This window comes from Lissotriton helveticus, chromosome 2_2 (genome assembly GCF_964261635.1).
Source record: "Lissotriton helveticus chromosome 2_2, aLisHel1.1, whole genome shotgun sequence".
NCBI classification, from domain to species: Eukaryota; Metazoa; Chordata; class Amphibia; order Caudata; family Salamandridae; genus Lissotriton; species Lissotriton helveticus.
The window spans coordinates 460,872,597-460,895,907 of NC_136060.1; the positions used below are offsets into that span (position 1 = coordinate 460,872,597).

At 44.7% G+C, this 23,311-nt stretch overlaps 1 protein-coding gene across 4 annotated transcripts in view; it reads left to right on the forward strand.

The window, feature by feature from the left end:
* The window catches only part of PTPRA (protein tyrosine phosphatase receptor type A), a 724,758-nt gene that overhangs the window by 236,400 nt on the left and 465,047 nt on the right, over positions 1 to 23,311 (forward strand). For all 4 annotated transcript variants that reach the window (XR_013608377.1, XM_078678706.1, XM_078678707.1 and 1 more), the window contains one exon: positions 18,446 to 18,524. Coding sequence is in view for 3 of the 4 variants with exons in the window: in XM_078678706.1 (XP_078534832.1) it covers positions 18,446 to 18,524 (79 nt within the window). In the remaining variant the exon portion in view is untranslated. The remainder of the gene's footprint in view (positions 1 to 18,445; positions 18,525 to 23,311) is intronic.

Here is a 23,311-nt window from a genome sequence, read left to right on the forward strand (position 1 = left end):
ATTTGTTATCTTGTTTATATTTGTGGGGATTTGAAATAAAAACTTTACAATTTTAGTGGTATATTTCTGCCATTGAAGTGCCATCTGCTGGCTTTATGAGGGCTGTATGATGATCTTACCCCATAGCCACCAGCCTATTCCACGCTGAATGTATATAGAATGTATTCTACTTAGAAGAGAGTTGCGGTCTCTGAAATATAAAATATAATATTACCCGTTGACCTTGCAAAGTATGCTCATAAGAATGTATGCTATAACTCTGCTATTTAGATGAACTTCCTGGAGCTCCCTTTGACCAACCTCCTTAGCCTCTTTAAGTAGCTACCCATTCCTATAACTGTTTGAATTTTATCTGCCGAAGTGCGCCCTGTATTGTTTACCCGGCCATATATCCAATAAATCTGAAAGAGCTCTCACCGTTTATTCCATACTGTCGCAAACTCCTGGCACTTACGTCAAACTGGTGATCATAATATTCTTTGGCACTCTGATGTTAGTGATCTATAGGCCACTGTCTAGCCAATGTAAATTCTCAGTCAATCAAGGATTTGAAAACCACAGAAAACCACTGATGAGGGTCTCAAGACACTGGTGTTATTGGTTAGATTGCTAAGCACAGACAAAAGCAAAGCATGCACTCTTATTGGGAAGGATCCTCACATAGCACTCTCAATGCCTCCTATTTATAGGGGGGAGTGAACATCACAATCTTTAAGAGCCTTCCCTCCTGCTCTGAGGACCCAGGGATTTCGGGATACAATTCTGATGTTTGGGAAGGAATCCCATGTTGCAATCCTTTTTTAAAAAAAAATTCTTAATGTCTATTAGAGTTGAAATAATACAGCAATCAGTTATTCACATTCTGCGAAATAGTCAGAGTTGGTAATCAAGATAATATTGCTGATAGTATTAGTTACTTGCCCCCTTTAAATTCCATCCCCTCATCCATTTCAAACCGCGGATTAATGGGTCCCCACGTATCCAGACTGCTAGGGGATTTAGGACGATGGCAAATAAAATGGGTGACAAGGAGCATTCCTGTCTCGTGCCACGCCAGAGAGAAAACGTCTTGGATATGTGACCATTGACCACCACTTTTGCTTGTGGACCTGCGTATAACAGCCGGATCGAGGCCATAAACTGGGGCCCAATTCCTATTTGTTTTAGCCATATGGGCGTCCAAAGATATTATTACAGCGTCTTCCTTGACCGTGTCCCTTCGCCCGATCACCCCGTGGAGTTGTCGCAAATTGAGGACTGTATTGTGTCCCGGCATGAACCCGGATTGGTCTGGGTGTACTAGTCTGGTCACAACTTGGAGCAGTCAACGTTGCGAGTAGTTCTGCTAGAATTTTAACTTCTGCGTTGAGCAGCGAGATGGGGCGGTAGGAGCTTGTGTTTTCTAGTTGTTTACCTTTTGTATGTATGACTACTAAGGATGCTAGTCTCTGGGCGTTAAATAGTATGCCCCATTGTTTACTGTCTAAGTACATTTGTCATAAATGTGGGGTTATTTTAGTGGCTGTTTATAAAATTCTATTCGTATGCCATTAGGGCCCATCGCTTTCCCTGATTGCATACTTCGGATTGCTGTTGTAATTTCGTTGTCAGTGAGGTAGTCATCAAGTTGTTGCCCTCTTCTAGAGAGAGCGTCGGCAGGAGGAGGTCAGTTTGGAAGGCTTAGGCCTTTTCGGCAGTAGCCTGCGCGGTATGGGGACATAGATTTGTGAAATGTGCAGCGAAGGCCTCCTTTTTTTCCTGACGGTCAGATATCGTTGATCTTACCCAACGGTTTGCTTTTTCCCTGCTGGTCCAGCCATGTAAGGAGTTTCCCTGCCTTGTCCCTGTGTTCATTGATTTTGTGTCTTGTGTTGAGCTTAGGCCATCTCTGATGTAAGGGTGGTGTATTCTTGTCTTTTTTTAACCTCGAGTGCATGTTTGGTTAGGTCGTTCGGGGGAGTGTGAATTTTTGTTCACATTGTAGTTGTTCTGTTTTGAGATCTTCTAGCTGTTTCTTCTTTTCATTTTTTATGACCTGTTATTAACGAGAACGCTTGTCCCTTTATTACCGTTTTAAACACTTCCCTTAGAATCTGAGGAGAGTTTACGGATCCTACATTTTCTTTGAATAATTGTCTGTGGATCCAGTGAGGCTAGTTTTAATATGTGGGACTTTGAGGTGCCATGGATTAAGTGAAATTGTCCTGCGCTGAGGTACTCTCCCCAGCGTGTTATTGGCCCAGATTGGGGAGTGGTCTGAAATACCCTTTGCTAAGTGTATTTTTTCTTTGAAGTTTGGCAACTGGTTGGCCGGTATAATGATTCGGTCTATTCGAGATTGACTATTGTGGGCCCCGGAGTGCAATGTGTACTGCCGTATGAGAGGGTCCTTTTTGCGCCATACATCTACCATCCCAAATGCGTCCAAAAAACCTTTTAGGTGAGATTTGGGGTGGGGTGTGCTTCTAGGTGGTAATCTGTCTTCTTGATCACAGAGCGTCATATTGAAGTCCACCTCCGAGTATGATGTCTCCCAACGGGAAGTTTATCATGATCGTGCTCATGTCTGCTAGCGCAGTCTTATGAAGTGCTGGGGGGATTTACATTGAGACAGTGTTGAAACACCTGCCCTCCCAGCTGCCTGATCTGGCCGCAAAGCGGCCATATTAGTCTGTGTGAGTTTTGTCTACTAAAAAGGGGAAGCTGTTGCGTAGGAGTATGTCAGTCCCTCTAGATCCGAAAGTAAAGCCAGTGTGTGATCAGTTTATATCCCCCATCTGTTGAGTGTGTTGCATGTGTGTACGACTAGGTGAGTTTCTTGTAGGAGGACTACATCTGGCTGGTGACACTTAATATATTAAATGACTATATCCCCTTTTGATTTAATCTCCCGTACCGTTAACGTTCCAGAGCAATTTAAGTGATTTCGCAGTCTTCCCGTCCTGTGTACTTTGATTTGTCATGGTCATTGTTGGGGTGAGCACAGCTTTGTGTTTTGCATAAGGGCAGTACCTGTTGCTTGGCTGTTGTGTTTGTTTGTTCGGAGTGTTATTCGGCTTGTAGGAGATGTTGGCTCAAGTGTTGTTCCGTCTGTGGTTTAGGAAAAGAGATATCTAGTTGTGATTCCTTATTAATCCAACCATTACTAAAACTATTCAGAAAAACATAACCCCCCCCCCGCCTCCTTACATGACGGTGTGTAAAATTCCCGTCCTCCCCAACATTGCAGAGTGCCTGTCTGTAGGAGTGCGGACCGGTTTGTCCCGCCCGCAGTCCCAGACTATGTATACTGTTAATGCACATTGCTATTCATTACAATTTGTGGACTATTTTCTTCTTATCGTTGGTTCTGTATCTTGCTGAGCCAAGAGTTGGATGATGGCCACTTTGCAGTTTGTGTTTCTCAGATGTAGTTCGATCAGACTGTCTTAAACGTGGGTGTCTTTGTGAGAACTGTTACCATGCAGTGTTCACACAGGTTTTATATACTTTCCAGGCTTTTCTTGAGTTCCGCCATTTACAGGTTGCGCCTCTTCCAGAGCGAAGTCTGTATTTTTCGACGGCTTCCATGTTTGTCGCCGGTGTCTATAATTAGTTCCTTTATCTCCGACTCTCCGCCAGCCATCTAGCCAGTACTGTGCTTCCTCAGGGGCATCGAAGAACCATGCTGTGCCCTCTGTTTCTACCCTTAGCTTGGCTGGAAACAGCATGGTATATTTCAAGCTTTTGTCTCTAAAGGCCTTTTTGACTTCCAGAAAGCTGCGTCTTTGTTTCGTTACTCGAAGGGTCAAGTCTGGGAAGAAGGTAATGGTATTATTTTCGTATTTGACTGGCGGAGCGCAGCGGGCAGTTTGTAGTATGTTCTCTCTGAAGCTAGAGACCCGGGGCAGTAGTGGTCTTGGTGGTGCATTTGGTTTTGGTCAACCTCCCAGAACCCTGTGCGCCCTTTCAATAGAAAAGTAGTTGGAGAGGTTCCGCTGTTATAAATAATTTGTGATCAAGTCTTCTACAAATAGATATGCCTCCCAAGAATTTGGATGTTATTTCGCCTTAACCTGCCTTCATAGTCATCCAGCTGTGCGACAACTTGCTTGCTAGTGGCTTGTAGTTCAAGGACTTGATTCTGGAGTGTAGAGGTGCTTGTTACAAGTGATTGCGTGGTATCTTCGACTTCTTTCACTCTAGTGTCCTTGTTTCGCAGATCGACTCGTATAAGGGAGACCTCAAAAGGACTGAGTCCATTCGTGATTCAAGGGAGGTGGGCACCGTGGTGATGGCCACCATTATGTCGTGCAGAGTAAGATCACCTTGGTCCGCTGCCGCTTGGGATTGTGGATTTGTCGGCTTTGTCTGGCTGTTGGCGCCCTCTAGGTTCTTCTTTCATGAGAATTTGTCAAATTTGGTCCTTTTTGGGATGCGCCCTCCTTTGCCACCTGTCATTTTGTTAGCGGGGGATTTGTGGCCTCTGGGTTCAGTTCGTTATGAGCCACCGGGTACTTGCCGCCGCGTGCCTCGGCCTATATTCCCTAGTGGCCTGTCTGTTTCCTCTGGTGGGCCTTCCTGTTTATGGGCCTGTTTTTCTTTCTCCCTGCCACTTAATCGTTATCACTGTGCGCAAAGTGGGGGATTTTTAGGCGTTTTGGCGAGGGGTATCTAGAAGTCTTTGGATTATTGGTTAGATGTGGCTGTTTATTTTGTTGCTGAATGTTCTTGCTTTTTCAGCAGCTCCAGTGTGGCCTAGTTTGGTGGCGTGATGGTTGGGCCCATTTAAGTGCATCTTATTTGATAGGCCTTGCTCCTCCTCTAGCCCGATTGGTATGCGGCAGTGCATTGTCACTGTTGGGGCCACAAGAGGGTTGTTGGTCCTCTCTGCAACTTGGGTTCCCTGCCTTCACTTTAGGTGCGTCTTTACAGGCGAGAGCCTGCTCTCTTGTGGCTTCGTGGGAAGCGGTGGACTGGCCCCTCCTTTTTAGGTCGAGCTGGAGTTAGCATCCGAAGGATGCGTCCAGTCTCGACATCTTTAGTGATCAGTCTGGGGGGAATGAGGGACAAAAGGGTGTTACGAGCTTTTCTCCAGGATTTGGGTGCGCGAACGCGCACGTCGGCTCCGTCCACGCGTGCGCACACAGCCAGCCACCACACAGACTGAAACACACGCGCGCTGGTTACTTTCACTTTACATCCCCCTACGAGTCATCGGCTCTTTTTGCACACGCACACGCACACACGCACACACACACACACGCGCCCCCACTCCTCACACCCCACTCACCGAGTTCTTTTCGTGTGTCCCTCTCTCCCTCGGCAGGCAGCGGGTCATCCTCAGCAGCAGGCGGGGCTCTCCACGAGCACGGGAGCCCCGCTAGCTGACACGCAAATCTTCCGGCTGACGGGCACAGGAGCTTTTCAGCACAGGAGCGCGGGGTAGGCTCCCGTCTGCTTCCTGTCTTTTTGCGGCCCCGCCCCTGTCCCAACACAGGTTGCCTGGCTTCCTGTTCAAGCCGGGCAAACCGTTGTTTTTTAACTCTGTTAAACTTATTACACATTATGATCACCAGGCTGTAAAACTACACATATATTTTGACAGAATGTTTTATGTAATAAATAAAAAATATACCATGATGGCTTTTTATGCTACCCATGTATTTTGGCAGAATGTTCTTACGGTAAAATAAAAATACTTGAAAAGAAACTTAACATGATATGGGGTTCCCAGGTTACCACAGTATTCATTTGTTTGGAGGGATTTATTTTTAATGGTTTCAACTGTCCTAACCACGAATAAAGCTCCTAAAGCTTTCAGGCTACCTGGAAGGGTTTTGAAAGATGGCACAAGACTTCTGCATGTCATGGTACTGCAGGTATCCTTTAATCAGCTGAAAGGAGAAGGCTTCGGGGAGGCACAAGGGGCTGACAATAGTCCTTGGAATCCCCGTTTGTTTTTTAACCCTCTTCATCCCACACAAAGGGTGCGTCACAAGGTCATGAAACAAGCTTTGGATAGGCTTGATATGGGGTTCATAAACCACAGGTCAGAAAGATACTGCATTCAAGCCAATTTTTAAATTTGCCATCTCTTTATCATAAAGGCTGCAGGGAGCTACTGAAAAACACTTATAACTCACTCCACGACAAAGCCCTAAAAATGTCAAGTTGACATCATCTTCAAAGTGATCTGTCAGAGTGTCTTTCAGACTAAAACTGTAGAACATAACCTCTGTTAAAATAGCTTCAACAATTCCTATCTAATCCAGAGCTGACATCAAATCTATGTCTCTTACAAACAGGGCAATTCATAGCAAAGTGCCTCTTTAGTCAAAGTTATCTTATACCACTCAATGAGGTTATTGAAAAGTGGATCCACACACCAACCAAAATCAAAGAAACCACTGCAGGGTTGAAAGCTTGTCTTGGGGGCTCCAGGACAGGAAGTACACTCCCCACAGCCAGGTATGAAGAGGGAACTCTGCTAGTATCAAGTAAGAAATTGGACATTGACTTTGCTCGCACTCTGGTGATCGATCCCTGGTAATGCCATGTTATGCCAACACAACTTTCAAACGTGTTATTAGAAGCATGATGGAATCATGGAACGAGTTTTACCTCAGGTCTGGGTCATTTCCAGACTATTAATCTTAAAATTGTTTTAACTCCGTGACATACAATTGTGAGTACAGATTCAGACGGGGAAATCATTTGAGGCCTGGGGCAACACACTGCACTCTGGATTGAAAGAGCTGAAAATTCGTGCCAGCAAACACTAGGGAAGCAAGCAACAATAGTTATACAAAGATCACCGATTCCAGTGTTACCCTGAAGCTCCATCTCTTCCTTTCCTTTCGTTGCAAACCTCCTTAATGATCGGGACATGCAAACATTTTTATGTCTCGCACCTGCGAACCGATCGCGAAGCGATCGTCGCTGCGAGACTCTATTGCAATCATTTCTGCTTGCAACGAGCCAAGGAAGACCGGAGACAAGAGATGTGTATGCGCGCTTCCTGTCTCCCATGGCTCCTTGTAAGCAGACACGCACACACACACACACATACAGAACCCCCCCGCCGTCGCGCGCACACACACACACACACACACACACACACACACACACAGAGAACACCCCCCCGCCGCCACCGGCGCCGTGCATACACACACACGCACAAACACATAAAGAACCCCACCCCGCCGCCCGCACAAACACACACCCTTCTTTCCTGTGCCGGTACTTAGCTGCGCGAGGTCACTCCACCTCGGACATAGGGTTTCCGCCCACCTTTTGCAGTTGATTGTCTCCAGGCAGAAGTTTCTTAGGGACAGCCTGCAGCTAGCTATGAGTAGTCCTCTATAGAGAATGACCCCTGGCGGCGATGCGTCATCACGTGACACGCACGTCCCAGCATGTGCATGACTCACGCGTACAGTAGTTACGTGGATGAGCAGGAAGTGCTGGTGAGGAATGAGGGAAAGTATTAAACGGTGGGGTATGTTGCTGAGCACCGGTGGTTACGCAGTTAGGGGAGTCCAGTGAATTGTGAGGGTAGGCGATGTAAGCGTATCCTTCCTATCGCTATACGTAGTAAAAATGCAGCTTAGATTACATTATGTATACATTCATAAGCTAGTTGGTAGCGGATAGTAGAGGAAGAACGTACATCCTATCGCTGGACATAGTGAAGTACGGGCAAAATGCATAGAAAGAATTAAAGAATAGAGGATTGTTTTTTGTGAAATACTGGTTGCGGTGCGGTATAAATTCATTCTTGGTATAGCAACTATACATGATATAGTGCAAGATTTGGTGCATTCACGGAGTGAGTTCACAAGGCCTGGTGATCATGGCTTCACTCCACACTACTTGCCATAGCTTGAAAGTTAACTATTGTGGTGGAGTTATTTGACATCTTGTTGTTGGCAACAGGCTATTTCAGGAATTTAACACATTTGAAAATTAATTGTGGGCCGCCAGTGTGAAAACATGAGATTATGGCTTCCCTGCATGTTGGTATATTTCTGTCATTGAAACTGTGCTTTAAATATAGTAGCCTGGGCTTATGCAGCGGAGGACAGATGCAAATCAGGAGACTAAGATCCTCTTCTTGATCATTGCAGTGCCTGCACACTCTCGGGCCGGTTTGTTTCCATTCTGGTCTGGCTGCTAAGGCTGGTATGTTACCTATGCGTGAAGACAAGAAGCTGTGTTTTATGCCTGCTGAGAATGGAATAGACATGTATGGGGCGGAGTCCAGAGTGTTCTAATGCTTTTTAGGTCTCGCCAGGAATTAGCATCCGAAGGATGCGTCCAGGCTGGAGACTTAATGTTGCCTGTCTCGGGGGAATGAGGGACAAGAGGGTGCCACGCGCTTCTCTGGAGCTGGATTTGACTGCGTGCACGCGCACTCACGCATGCGCACATACACAGCCACACGCATACACAGCCACACGCATACACAGGCACGCACACACACACCCCCCCCGTCGCCGCCGCACCTACACACACACTAGCGCACCTACACGCACACACAGAGACCCCCCACACACACACACACACACCAGCGCACCTACACACACACACACACACACACGCACGCACACATACAAAGACCCGCCGCCATCGCACACACACACACACACACACACACACACACACACACACACACACACACACACACACACACACACCAGCACCGGACCCCACTCACCGGCTACGCAGGATTTCTCTTCTCTGGGGCGGCGGTAGCGGGGCTCTCCCGATCCCTGGGAGCCCCGCCCGACAGCGCCTCTGTTCACAAACAAAGACATTTCACATTCTTGGCGATGCTTTTCCTGTCACAATACTGTGGAATAGAAAGCAAGAAACTGCACAGGGATTTGATCTAATTCTGGCTTTAAGGGTTAGAGGGGCAAGTTACTTCCTATATTTTTGTAATTTATGAGCTTTAAGTATGCCCAGGAATATGTCCTGCGCTATCAGTACTAATAAAATGGAGGTGCACTTCACTGACATTGTGAGAGGATAGGTGATGGGGCTACGTGATATGAGGCAGTTTGACAGGTACAGTTAAGTTTAAGAAGCTATCATAGCACAGCCATCTTGCAGTCGGCTCGTTTCAAGAAGCCTGGTATACTTTTGATTAACAGTACTAACATTTCTTAACAAGAACGCAGTACTTTTAATGGTACAGTGCCATTTCTCATCATTTGGCAGATTTAGGCCATTATATTTTAAAGTGATTCCCTAGCAAAAAAGTAACCATGACGATTAGTCCTCAATTGAAATGATTTTAAAGATTGAGTGGTATTAAGTCCCTCCTCGTGTAAAACCAATAACATGTCAGAGGGACAATGACACCAAAGGATGAAAGGCAGAGGCTGCCCAGCAGAGATGTGAACCTATAATCTGCAGAGAAAAAAAAACACACACACACACACACACACACACACACGCGCACACGCACGCACACGCACACACACACACACGCATAAATATACACACACGCACACATACATACATACAAACGCACACATACATACATACAAACACACACACACATACATACAAACACACGCACACATACATACATACAAACACACGCACACATACATACATACAAACACACGCACACATACATACATACAAACACACGCACACATACATACATACAAACACACGCACACATACATACATACAAACACACACAAACAAACCCAAACACATAAACACGCACGCACACATACATACGCATGCACACACAGTCACTGAAAAAAAGGACCACTTAACACTAGGTATCCATTACATTAAACAATGTTCCATGTGTAGCGCTTAACATAAAAGCCCTTTATAACCGACACCTATTACATTTTTTAGGAGCAGAAAACCATGTTCTTTATCCTCTAAAAGGCAACGAATGAATAGCCCCTGACAACTATCCAACACTGCCTGAACATTCTAGCCATCCTAGCTGCAGAATCGGCTCTTCCCTGTATACCCGACCATATTGTATAATGCTATTAAAACAGACACTTTTAAGGTCGTTCCTGAGCAGCGCATGTGCTGCTCTTCGAAGCACGATGTATTCAGGTATGGACTTGTTAAGATAAGCTTGCAGTTTTGTCCTATAGCTGAAGGTTGGTAGGTTGGGGAAGTAGTGTCTGGGGCGTCCTTTAAACAAGCATTTGCAATGCAATAGGTCTCATTTTTGCGAGCGTTTAACCTTTTCCATGCTCATGACGAGCTGAGCTCGTCATGATCTATAATCACCACTGGGTATGGGTTCCCACGCAGTAAGGCCAAACCCTGCCTTAACTATGAATATCACACAAAATGCCAATACTGCCAAATTGCTTCAATGTGCTCTTTTATGTACTGCATCTGATTTCAAACAGAATGCAACCGAGACTTTTATCATAGAATTAATCCATTCAAGATTTGCATTTTATTTACAAATATTTTTCTTTTTCATATTTTTCAAACACACATATTTTTCTTTACAAAAACTTTGTTGAAGCACAGAACAACACAAAACATGAACATTAATTATGAGACATTCCTTTCATACATCATTCATACTGGGGGGCATGATCCATCAAACTCAACACACACTCAACCAATTGTCAGTCTAAAAAAACATACAGTTTTTACAATTTATATACACTTTGTTTCATGAAGCCATAGATTCTCATTTATAGTTTGACTTCCTATTTTTAGAGAGAGTACATTCAGAATATCTTGTGGCTTCCACGTATAAAACGTGATGTGTAAGGGTCTACGCGTTTCGAATTCCTGGGTTCTGGAATTCTCTTCAGGACCGTAAGCTGTAAATGATAAACAGGGGACCTGTATTAAAGTTGGTTCTAATGAAACTGCCTTTGGTTCAACACCCATTTCTTTTTGTCTTACCTTTCTAAGTTGCAGCTAAATGTGCCTCAGTGAATTCGTCATTATCCGCGGAGCGGGACCACCTACGTGACATATACATGAACTATGTTTAGACTCAGGTATGTTAAGGCGCCTCTCAGTGTAACAGACACATACGTGATGGCATACTCACTATTGCCCAGGTGTCTTGTTGTCCCTGGTTCTGAAAAAGAGTTTGTATTGACTGTTAGCGGATTGTTAACAGGGTTGGGGAGCGTGCTGCTCTCACTGGGTTGGGTGACTAGCAGGGGGAAGTTTCTTACCGGTAGTTCGATTAGCGTTCGCCGTCAAGACTCTATTTCTGTCTGGCGATCAGCGGGCGGTTCACAGCGTCTCTGTGAAAAATAATGGACGGTGTCTAAAGATGGTAGTGCTTCGTGGGAATGGCATTTAATCGACTCTTTAGAGTCTCTTTTGGGTACATACCTTCGTGTACCGGAGTGTTCCACTGGGGTCCCGTCTCTTCAGTTGACAGCCGGCTTGTGGGATATGTTTGCTTCCTGGTTGTAGGTCACATGACGCTCCTGTGTTTCTTGGCGGCCATTTTAGCCTAGTCATTTAGTGCAAGTAAATTGTGATGTATGTGTATCTTTTCTTCAGTTTAGGCGATGATCACGTTAAAGATATCTTATTCCATGTTTTTGGTCCCACGGATGTAGAAAATATGCATGAGGAGCTCGTCATGAGGCACGGTGCTCCGGTGCTCATGACGAGCTCAGCTCGTCATGGGCCATGGAATGCTCAGGTGCGGGGAGAATTCCCCTGCTGTGCTGAGCGTTCCACAGGAACCAATGCACCTGTGACGAGCTGAACTCGTCATGAGCACAGGAGCACTGTAGCTCATGACGAGCTCCGCTCGTCATGAGCATGGGAGCGCTGTGCGCGCCCCCCTCTCCCCCAGCACAGCGGGGGAATTACCCCCGCAGCAAAGGGGCTAAGCTATTAGCATTGTAAATGTTTAAAAACAAAAACATAAATAAAAGGCATTGCCATTTACAATGCCAATAGCTCTAACTTTAATAATGCGAGACCTATTGCATTGCAAATGCTTGTTCTACCATTGTATTCTCCTCTCTGCAACTTGGGTTCCCTGCCTTCACTTTAGGTGCATCTTTTTAGGCGATAGCCTGCTCTGTTGTGACCTCGTGGGAAGCGATGGTCTGGCCTCTCCTTTACCAGAACGATCTCCGGGACATTGTGGTGGGCCAGGACTGGTGGTCAGTGGAGGAGCACTTATCACCAAGGATATCATTCACCCTCCTCCTGCACTAACCATAGTGGGAGGAGGACACCTGGAGGAACCGGAAATCAGAGGACTTGCCTTGCTCTGAGGCCATTCCTCCCTTCCCTCCAAATCTTGACAAACAATATGACGGACATTTTGTGAATTAGCAGCCAGGGAGGAGTGGGGGTCTCTGCTCCTTTTTAGGGAAGTTTTTAGGCTCACAGCATGGGCACACCAACTTGGGATTGGACTAGTTGCCAACCCTCTGCCATCTTTCTAAACGCTTTGGCTGATGGTATCCGTTTGCGTTAACTTGACTACCAGTAGTTGCATCTCCAACCAGAGCAGGTCCAAACCAGTTTTGCTCTGTGGGGTACCGCTTGGGTAGACCTTTTCGCTACTCAGGAGAACACTCACTGCCTGCAGTTTTGTGCCCTTCATTGTCCATTGTCAGGGAGCTTGGTGTGGGGTGGAGCACATTTCACAGTTTTTCACCTCACTACTCGTTTCCTCCCATACCCATAATACCCTGTGGAAGATTAAGCAAGGTAGGTCCCCAGACATCTTCGTTGCCCTGGACTAGGCAAGAAGACCTCTCCTGTGACACTCCCTGTGTTCACCATTCTGTCTGCGACCACATTTTCAAGTTGCTGGGGCACCTACTCCACCCTATTTTCCAGAGCCTACCCCTTCATGGCTGGAGATTGAGTGTGAACTCCTACTATCTGTAATCTGAGCTGGAAGACTTTATTCAGCATTGTCAGCTTGTCGCCTCGCCACGTCGTATGTGTATTCTGGAAAACGTAACAGATTTGTTGTGAATGAAGTAGGATGTAGACCCTTTGAATGCTCACTTGTCGGAAATCCTCCATTTTGCTTTGTAAGCCCACTAGGATTGTGTAGTGGGTTCTATTAAGGGGCACATTGCCCACCACCCCGCCCTATTCCCCCAAGCATTTATGTATGTTCCACATCCGGAACACATTTCTGTTTTCAATTGACTTGTGTGCTCATATTAAATTTGGATTATCCTAGAATGTTACACTTAACTCTGGGCAGCTTACTGAAGATGAAGATCTGATGAAGTAACTGGGTTACTGCCGCGTGATGAAAACACATGTTGGCTGGCTAGAACATTGCATTCCTAAAGAAGTCTGGAATAAAATAACTTATTCAGTGTATTGAGGAAACTTTGTTTATTTCAAGTGGTATGATTGCATTTGTCTGGTTTAGGGATTGCATCTGTTTTTGACCTTTTGGAGCCTCCTTAGCATCCTTCCATAGCTGCCAGTTACGTTTTTTGATTCTCAGTGCAAAACCTAATCGATAACCTTGGAGAGATGTATCAGTGAATTATGGACACTGAGCAAACGTTCGACTTTAATGTGCTTCTTCTTGGACTAGTTGATCCTTGGGACCAAAACAGATTTCCTTCCCAAGCTGATTACTACTTTCCATCTGGGCAGTCCACTACCCTTCCTACTTTTTACCCCCCTCACCCATCCCACCAAGAAGGAGGAGAGATTATACCAGCTGGACAACTGGAGTGTTGTCATATTTTATATTGACTGCATGCCGGAAATTCGGTCAGATCAGCTCTTTGCTGGGATATGCAGACTGTATGAAAGGTTAAACTGTGCAGAAGAGGAGCCTATCGTGCTAGAACATCTTGATCATGAAACTGTGATATACCCTTGCCAAGAGGGAAGCATGGGAAGGAATTTTCTCCCATTCTACCAAAGCAATGTCTTCAACTTCAGAACTCACCAGAGTTGTCCCTACGACAGAAATTTGCCATATAGTAACATGGATGCCTAGCCTCCACTCCTCTAATATGCTTTATTGCTTGAGGTTTGGACTGATGCCGTTTGGCCATTTAAGGATTCCTCAATTTTTTCGTCTGACCATTCGTTCAAACTTTCCACATGGTACACGTTACTGCTTTATTTAGCTTGTGAGGAATCAGCAGGAAGAAGTTACTTGCATTCAAGTAACAATCCTTCTGATGGATACTCTTATCTACCTGCAGATTTATCACTGATCCTGCCCTTTCCCTTTTCTGAGGGATGTGCATAGTTCTTCACTAATAAGGTGCCAAGTTTGTATGTTTGCACTGCACTGCCTCAAAATGTGTTGGTTACCTCCTTGTCGCTGTCTGTAATGGCACCGACAAAATGGACGGGGAAATTACGTCGGTGCACTAGGGTGGGTGCTATATTGCCCCAGTGACATCACCCTGGCGTCACTTCCAGCTCCGAGATGAACCCAACCTTGAGACCATGTATGGCGATGTTCTGCAGGTGAGAAATCTACAGGCAGATATAGTAATCACCAGATAGATCTTTAGCAAAAGGTATAATGTTTTCTTTTAATTCAGTACCTCCTTTAAGCCAGTACCGGTGAACTTTCAGGGATTTGAGTAAGTATTTTGTTATGATTGATAGTCATTGCAGACCAAATAGTTTTCTTTGCTTTGAACTCCTTCCAATGGTTATTTTATCTGTGGTCTACGTTTTATGTCCTGACATCCAATATTTACAACTGACCTTATCTTCAAACATGTCATCTACTCCTAGTTTGCAAGTACTTTCACTACAATATTGGGAGGCTAATTTTGAAATTGCTAGCAAACTCAGAATTGCTATTTTTACCAGTACTCACTCAGGTCGTTGTTCACCTTTTGCCTCCAGTAGCAAGGTTTTCAGGAGCGTGATATGAACTTTGGTGCATGAAAATCTTCCTCAAATCGTTCCACAGATCCCACTAACATTTTTATCTACACAGGTTTCTTTTTTTTGTACTGTTGTTGACATGTAAATTGCGATTTTGAACCTGAGAGCAGTAAACTTGCCGTAGAAATCCAAAACCGGTTTGAAAAGAATTTAGAATAAAACAATGACCGCTTTGTATGATACAGTGTAACTAAATTGCAGTGTGGCACAATTTAGCCCCTGCTCGGAATTTTTGCATAAGTCACAGTTCACTGGTGTCGGCGAAGAACCCTGCCCTCTTCAAGATTTGTGAAAGAGTTCGGGACCCTACCCAAGCCCCTGCAAGTGATTCTATTGGTTGTTCAAATTCTCTCGTGAAGAGAAGTGCCTGTTCAGCTCGATGTTTGTTTTCCTAATGAGCTATTCTTTTACATACATCCAACAAGGGAGGTACTGTTCCTATCAGAAAGAAATCAAAGAAGAGAAAATGCTGGACAAGAACCAGGGCGCGATGCCTAAGGATTATTTCTTGGTGTCCTCACACATCCATGGGAATGTCATGCTTAATAGTCGGGCTTTGCTCCTCATAGGACCCCACAAAAGGTCGCTTCAGCGGAGATCTTTTATTGTTCTTGCTGTATGAGGAATGATGCCAGTGTGAGGTTGTCCTAAAAGTGTGGGGTGGAGTGGTAGTGTATTCAGTAGTGAGGGAAAATTGAATAAAACTGTCTAAGAGATACTGATTGTTTTTTATGTGATGGTTCTCCTGGCAGGATTAAAAACCAGTAAATAGGTCAGTTCTACTGTAGGGGCGTAATGTACCCAAGTAGCTTTGAATCTGAGTAAAGTCAGGTCGGGTGTAGCCAGGTCGACATGTTTCGTGCCTTTCGGGCAAAAAGGGATCCAGAGCGCTTTTTCAGGACCAAAAAAAGTGATAGTCCTACCCCACACCTAAATGGGGATGTGTAGTATTCCCCAAAAGGAGAATACCTGGCACAATGGTAAAAAAAAATGATCGCCCAACCTGGAAAGTAGGAGAAAACCAAAGGAAATACAATATTGTAAGCAAAAAATGTGCATATCTGGTTGAGTGCATCATCAGGATCGCAATCCGAGGGCACACTACCAAAGTGTCTCTAATTGTAGACATGCACATGCTGTGGTTGTCACTAAATTGTTGCCAAACAGTGAAAGTAGTTGAAAACAAACTAGTACACACAACACAGCTGGTGACTGGACTGACACGGTACGAGCAATATTATTTAAAACCTGTGCAGGTGTCATTCAGTTTGTCGCAGTCGACTGGTAGTCATTAGTGTGAATAAGGGGTCTTACCCGTTAGATCAATCAAGAAAAGCCCCTTAGGTCAGACCAGAGGTTAGCGCACAGCTACTAACTATAAGGAGAAGGTGATGATGTCAAATTTCAAACAACATAAGGAATAATAGGGCCATGACGAAAATCGAACCCTGGATATCACAACTGAGGCCTTCCTCTGCTCCCCCAAATCGAGACTGAGCAGAGGTGGCAGCCCATATTTGGAGTGTGGCTGATTGAGGGATCGCACTCCGGTGTGGCGTACATGGTCGTAGGAACAAGTTTTGGTTGGATAGCTGAATTGGTCATATGAGTGGAGCGCAGCAGTGGGGGCGTGGCCCGGTCAGAAGAAGCCACGGTTGTGGTGGCTTCAGACCAGCCCTACAATGGCTGCCATTTAATAGTTTGAGTGCGTCCATATGTTACTCTGGCCGTAAAATGTTGTAAGTGTGGTGGCATGATGCACCGTAATGCCCCACAAAATGTTTTGCAATTCTCAATACAGATTAAATGTATGAAAAATTAGCGTTTCAGCGATCCTAAACACATATTGTATACAGTGTTATTGGTAACTGTCGTAGCAGGTATTTAGGCTATACGTATGTCCTAAAAATGTGTCCGGGGTATTCGTACTCCTGTGGGAGCCATCAAACATGACGTCCTTCTCCGAATAAGTGAGTAAATGTCTGATCTCGTGACATATCACCTAAACTGGGTGTCCATTGGTACTGTATGGTATAGTATAGGTATCGCCTCACGCCATGGGATCTCATTTGTTTAGGCCCATGCTGTTAGTGCAGAGTCGGAAGACCCGTTGTCGAACCTTTCTGAAAAGATTCGCGGTACTCCATGCTTGGTTGGCTTTTAGAATGGTCCACCATAGGTCATCAGGAGAGTGTTTAAGATTGCAAAAATAATTGCACATTTTAGTGGCCCTGCGTCTGCAGCGAATGGTGCTCAGGTGTTCCATAACTCTGGTTTTTAAGGCCCTCATGGTCATACCTACATCGTGAAGGTCACATGAGCATAGGATGAGGTAGATACCCTCTAGTGTTCAGATGGAAATAGAGCCAGATTGCTTGGAAGTGCACACGCGACAAGCTCATTCTCATAATTAACACGGTCAAACGCTTGTCTGATGCACTTATCAACATCAACATTTCAGACAGCGTATCTAACGCTGGCATCAATATCTCAGCATTTAAGTCACGGCTCTTAGATTAATGCTCAATGAAGTAACACAAGGACTGCTTAATGCTGCAGAAGATATCCAATCTTCAGAAGAAAATCAAAAACTTTGACAAATAGAAGGTATTCCCCTACACAAGAGATTATTGACCATCTTGTCACAAACCTTCATCAGATGATGGTTCTACCTCATCCCGTAGGGCACACTACTCCCTCAAGCAGCATTTCAAATAATGACAGCTGGGGCAGCAACAAGAGCTGGCGTGGAACTGTCCCCCCTCCACCTATATATGGATATCCGATGCCCCAATTTTCCCTCACTACTGAATGCACTACCACTCCTCCACCCCACACTTTTAGGACACCCTCACACTTGTATCATTCATTATACAGCAAAAACAATAAAATCTCTCCACTAAAATGGCCCTTTGTGGGGCATGTAGGGCATTGCCTCGCCGGCCCTACGAGGAGCAATGCTCGATGATGAAGCTCGACTTCCCCAGGAATGTGTGAGGGCATCAATAATTACACCTTTTATTTCTTGTTGATAGGAACGGTACCTCCCTTATAGATAGGATGATTGCTTTCGGAGCCTAGGTACTGGACCTTTATTGGCTCTTAGTGTCCCCCCTTCCCCCCCCCCATACCCCTCCATACCACCAACTCTTTTTTGCTTTGAGTTACTCTTTTAGTCACTCTCGCATCCCAGTTTCATTGACACTGAATGTGTTTATAAAGGCTGGGTTATTGATCTTAACTGTTTAAAATAAGTCGTTTTGCTATCCTCAATGGAATTATTAGTAGATTGTCCAACAGGGTATCTTGATGTGTGCCACAATTCAAATTTGTTTGTTCCCTTTTAAAGATTTCCTGTTTTTACTTAATTAGAATGATTAACCTGAGATGCAAGTCTGTGTTTAAATCCAACACTTGTGGAGTACAAATGGAATTACAAAGGTTTGATTAATGTTTGTACTTCTACATGATCAGAATATGGGAATACTGTATTTGCAGGCCCTTTTATGTTTATGCACACAAACACATAAGCAGATTGGTAAACTCTAAAATATACCTGTTCTGTTTTTTGCAGGCCAGCATGGATTACATCTTCTTGCTCATTTTGCTAGGAGGAGCACTCCCATTTCTTGATGCGAACAATGGCACCACGGGTAGGTAGTTTGCATTTTCTAAAAAATAAAACGTGATGATCACTTAATTGTATGAAAACTATTTTCCACATCTGTACATCTTTTTGATCTATCACCCCGTGTTGAGTTTTTTTTTAAAAAAAGGTCAATTTGATTGTAAACACCCCCTCCCACCCACATTCTTTCAAATACACCAGTGTTACACTTGTGAAAAGGGGAGGGAGTGTTTTTTTAATTTAAACTCTATGCTTTACTTGGCAACATCACAAACATTAGGCTGCCCACAATTTTACACTCTTTATAAGTCCTAATGTTTCAGGGCAAAATATACTTCTATACTAATTACAAAAAAAGTTTTAAGGATCATTTGAGACTATAATGTTGCATTACCTTACTTATCCCTTAGCGGTTTATTCGTCCGAGATTTTGTTAAAAACAAATAAGTGATTGCGCCATCTCCTGCTTTCACAAAAATGTTTGCTGGATTTGACCAAAACAGTGTCTGTCAGACTACTAGTTTAGTTGGCAACCAAACCACGTATGCCTAGTTTTCCTTTTCTTATCTTCATTATGCAGTGGCTATTTTAGGATTGAATTAAAGTTACCCTTTCTCAGCAGAAGACGAGTGGGCCCCTCGCTCAACCATGGGGCAGATCTTGCTGAGAAGCAGTGGCTTATAACAAAGACCAACCCCAGAAACCGCTACTGATAAATATTAATCCATTTTGCTTTTGCTTTTTTTTTAAGGCTTGACTTGCAGGTACCTTTAGCTGCTTGTTGGGGCACCAAATGTTTCCAGTATATTTAGAGTGGGTTTTGGGCCAGCCCCTCTTTTTTTTTTTTTTTTTTTTTGTTTGAATATGTTTATTGTATTTTGTCATTGTACAACATTACACATATGTATACAGAATAATAAATGACGCTGTAGTGTGAATTATTGTGCACAGGCCGTTGCAGGCAATCACACTCATGCGAAGGCATGGTAGCAGAGGAGCAAGAGAAAATATAACACAATTAAACAGCATGACCGATTCGTATAATACCGGCAGGTGTGTAAAAGATTCATGTTCAATAGCGTCAGTGCTCAACAACGGAGAAAGTAACATCTGTTTTGTGATTGCATATCCTAGATATGTTCAATTCGGAGCATAGGCTACGCCATGGCTGCAGAACCAAAGGAGTTGATCACATTGACAGTATATCTCATATCCAAAGCTTCGTATTAAAACAATCAAATATATAGCACAATCCAAAATATACAGAAAACAAAAGACTGGGTGGTGTCTAACAGCAATCGTGTGTGTGTGTGGAGTCTTCGATGCGAGTGGGGAGTAGGTCCATAGTGCCTCGCGTCAGTGGTAATGTGCAATTCGTAGGGTTCATCTTGTACGTGAAAGTGTGAGGGGGGCAGGGAGGGGGGGAGAGAAGGAGGGGGGGGAGAAGGAAGTTTCATTAGAAGTGGGAAGGAAGAGAGGTGCAAATGATTACACAATGCTATTCTGCAGGCACACCTAATGATAGGTCGCCAGGGTACTATCCCAGTCCAGCGCTATGGGGTACATCCGGAGCCCTGCTGTCTCTTCCCTATGCAGCGCCACACTCTCCGCTCTCGCCCAATTATCCAGTGAGTTTCGCCACTGTATCGCTTGGGGAGGCACACTATGTTTCCAGCGCCTAGTAATGAGGCGCTTCGCCGTGATCAGCCCCAGATCCCAGAATCTCGCTTGGACTTTTGGGCCAGCCCCTCTCATGATCTGGATGCCCTTGTTGTGTTGTTCAGTTGTGTGTTCCTCATTCAATGGCTTTCCTTCCTATCCCTGTGTCTTTCCACTTCCAGGAGCATTTTGGGTTCCCAGCGTACTGGCTGGATGAGTTGTAACCATCCCCTGCGTGCGGAACTGAATTCTTTTAAGTCTTACCAGCTTCATGTTATTCAAAAAACATCATAAATATAAATCCATATAGAGAAGCTTTTGATCAACTATCTTTTTTGTTGATCTGCTGAAATGTAAATTTCTTTTTACTCCTGTCATCATAGTCCATAGCATAGAACAGCAGGGTCAGCACTCTACAACCATTTGGTGCCTTCACTTTGAGTCATTGCATTTTACTGACATGCATCCTCCTAATAGAAAGCCTGTCAACGTTTGAAGAATGAAGGCCTTTGTAGTTACTCGTAAATCATGAGGTGGGGAGAAGGAAAAATGTTGGATCCAACCACTTTCCTTAGAACAGTAATCTTGTAAATCAATTGTGGGGGATTGGATCACTTGTCCTGCTAACCTGGGTTTTCAGGTCGCTGGGATGTCCCTTGGTAAAAAACCCTCATACACGTGAGTGGGTATTTTTGTGGGTAGCGGTATATCTTGGTTCTCCGCTATTGCACTCTCGTGTCTGCATAATCACAGGGTTAGTTGGTATGCATCCTCCACCAGGAGGTTGTAACCCGAGGTTAAAAGCAGTAGTGTCCAGTGATAAGTGGTGTGAGGGATATGTTAAAAATAACTCGGACAGCCGGGGTAAGTATTTATTATTCCGGATTCGAGTTAAAAAAAGAAAATGTTGGTTGATATGCGTGGGGAGAATTGTTAGGATTCTCACGCTATCTATTTTCGTTAGATTAAAAGGTCGACTAGTTTCAGCCCTAGTTGCCTGGGGGGTCGGTGGGCTTTCTTCAGGACCAGGTGAGAGATGTGTAGCAAAGTGACATATTAGTCCTCTGCTGGGTGAAGGTCAATGTTGTGCCTTCGCGCACTCCGTTCTGCGCTTCCTCGGGTGACAGGGAGTCTTGGGGATTGGGCTCCTTCTAAAAGTAGTGATGGGTAACAGGTTAGTAGGCGGGGGTGTACTTATCTGTCGGTACCTTTGGACCTCCACTCTCGATGTTACCTGTAGCTCCACGCTTCCCGCACTACTTGTGCTGACTCTGCCGTCCTGTACCCGGTAGCGTTTTATTTATTTATTTATTTATTTATTTTATTTATTGGTTTGTATAGCGCTGGAATCAACTCTCAGTGGAGTATCTCTGCGCTTTGACACCTGTAGAACACCAAGAAATAAATGTGGGAAGAAGCTAAATTTCATTTTTAAACAGTATTGTTTTCAATTGTTTCCGGAATTTTAGATAATCTGTGCATTGTTTGAGTGATAGAGGAAGTTTGTTCCAGAGAGTAGGTCCTGCTATGGAAAGTGCCTTACTCCCGTGTCTGGCTTTCTTAGCCCGTGGTACCTGCAGAAGAAGATCATTACTGGACCTAAGAGATCGAGTGGGGGCGTAAGGGACAAATTTCTTTTTCAAATAGGCAGGTCCTTTACCATTTAGGCACTTGTCAATCAAATAGCATGTTTTGAATTTTGTTCTCTGCCGGACAGAAAGCCAGTGTAATTGGTCAAGAAGGGGTTTGGAGGCAGTTCTAGGAGGGGCATTAACAACTAAGCGGGCCGCCGTATTCTGGATGACTTGTAGTCTATCCAATACCCCTTCATTGGCAGCAAGCAGTAGACCATTACAATAGTCAATCCTGCTTAGAACAAGTGCCTGGACTAAAGTTCTCCTCACCGAATCAGGCAGAAGAGGAAAGACCTTGCGCAGTAGGCTGATGGTATGAAAGCATATACCTGAGATATAATTCACATGTTGCTTGAGAGTCAGATCTTGATCCAGACGGACCCCTAGGTTCTTTACAATCGACTTGGGTTCGGGAACAACACCCAAGTCGCTGGGCCACCAGTCTGGAGACCAAAGCAGTTTAGCTTCCCCAAACAACATAACCTCAGTTTTACTGACGTTGCACTGAAGGCAGTTGGCCGACATCCATTGTGCCACTGCCTTCATACCAGCTGAAAAGGAGCTCTTCACTTCAGCGGAGATGGTTTTGAACGGGAAGAGGAGCTGCGTGTCATCAGCATATGACACGGGGATGAAACCGTACTTACGCATCACTCTAGCCAGGGGTGCCACATAGATGTTAAAAAGAGTAGGGCTCAAACAAGAGCCCTGTGGCACCCCTTTGGAGATCTCTACCTCCGCTGACCGATATGCACCCATGGTGACACTCTGGGTGCGGTCGGATAGGAAGCTTTTTAGCCAAGCAAGGGCTTTATTTTTGATCCCGGCGTTCGACAACCGTTCTGTCAAGATGGAATGTGACACGGTGTCGAACGCCGCTGATAGATCTAGCAAAACCAGGCGTTAGATTGCTTCCGGGGTTATTTATACACCTTGTGTGGGTGTAGAGAGGGAAAACAGACTCTGTTGCTAGGGGCCTTTGACTGGTTAGACCGGAAAAGGTATTCTCTGACAGTTTCAATGCCAATTTTCTCAGTGAGTTCATTTTTTAGCGCTTAATTGCGTCTGTATTTATCTATTCAGGCTAGCCCACGGAATATTATCGTTCAGACCTCGCTCATCAGTACCCAGTCTGTGTACCCATCTTTGTTCCTTTTCGAACAGTATTCTTTCCGCATTGTGATCTTTGGTTTTCAAGGTCTCTAGGATGATCCATTGTAGATCATTCACTGTGTGGCCTTTTTCTAGAAAATGCGTGGCCATATTGGTTGTTGTCTTCCGACACTTGACATTGCTGCGGTGTTCACATATCCTCTGTTTTGCTTTCCTGCAGGTCATGCCTATGTAATTCAGGTTACAAGGACATGTGATCATGTAGATTGCATGGCTGGTATTGCAATTAGTGTGGTTCCTTATTGTCCATTTCAGGTGCGGGAGGAGTTGTATTTCTTTCGTGGGTCTTGTTGGGGAACAGACCGAGCAAGAACCGCATGGGAAATGTCCCGTAACTGGTGGGAGA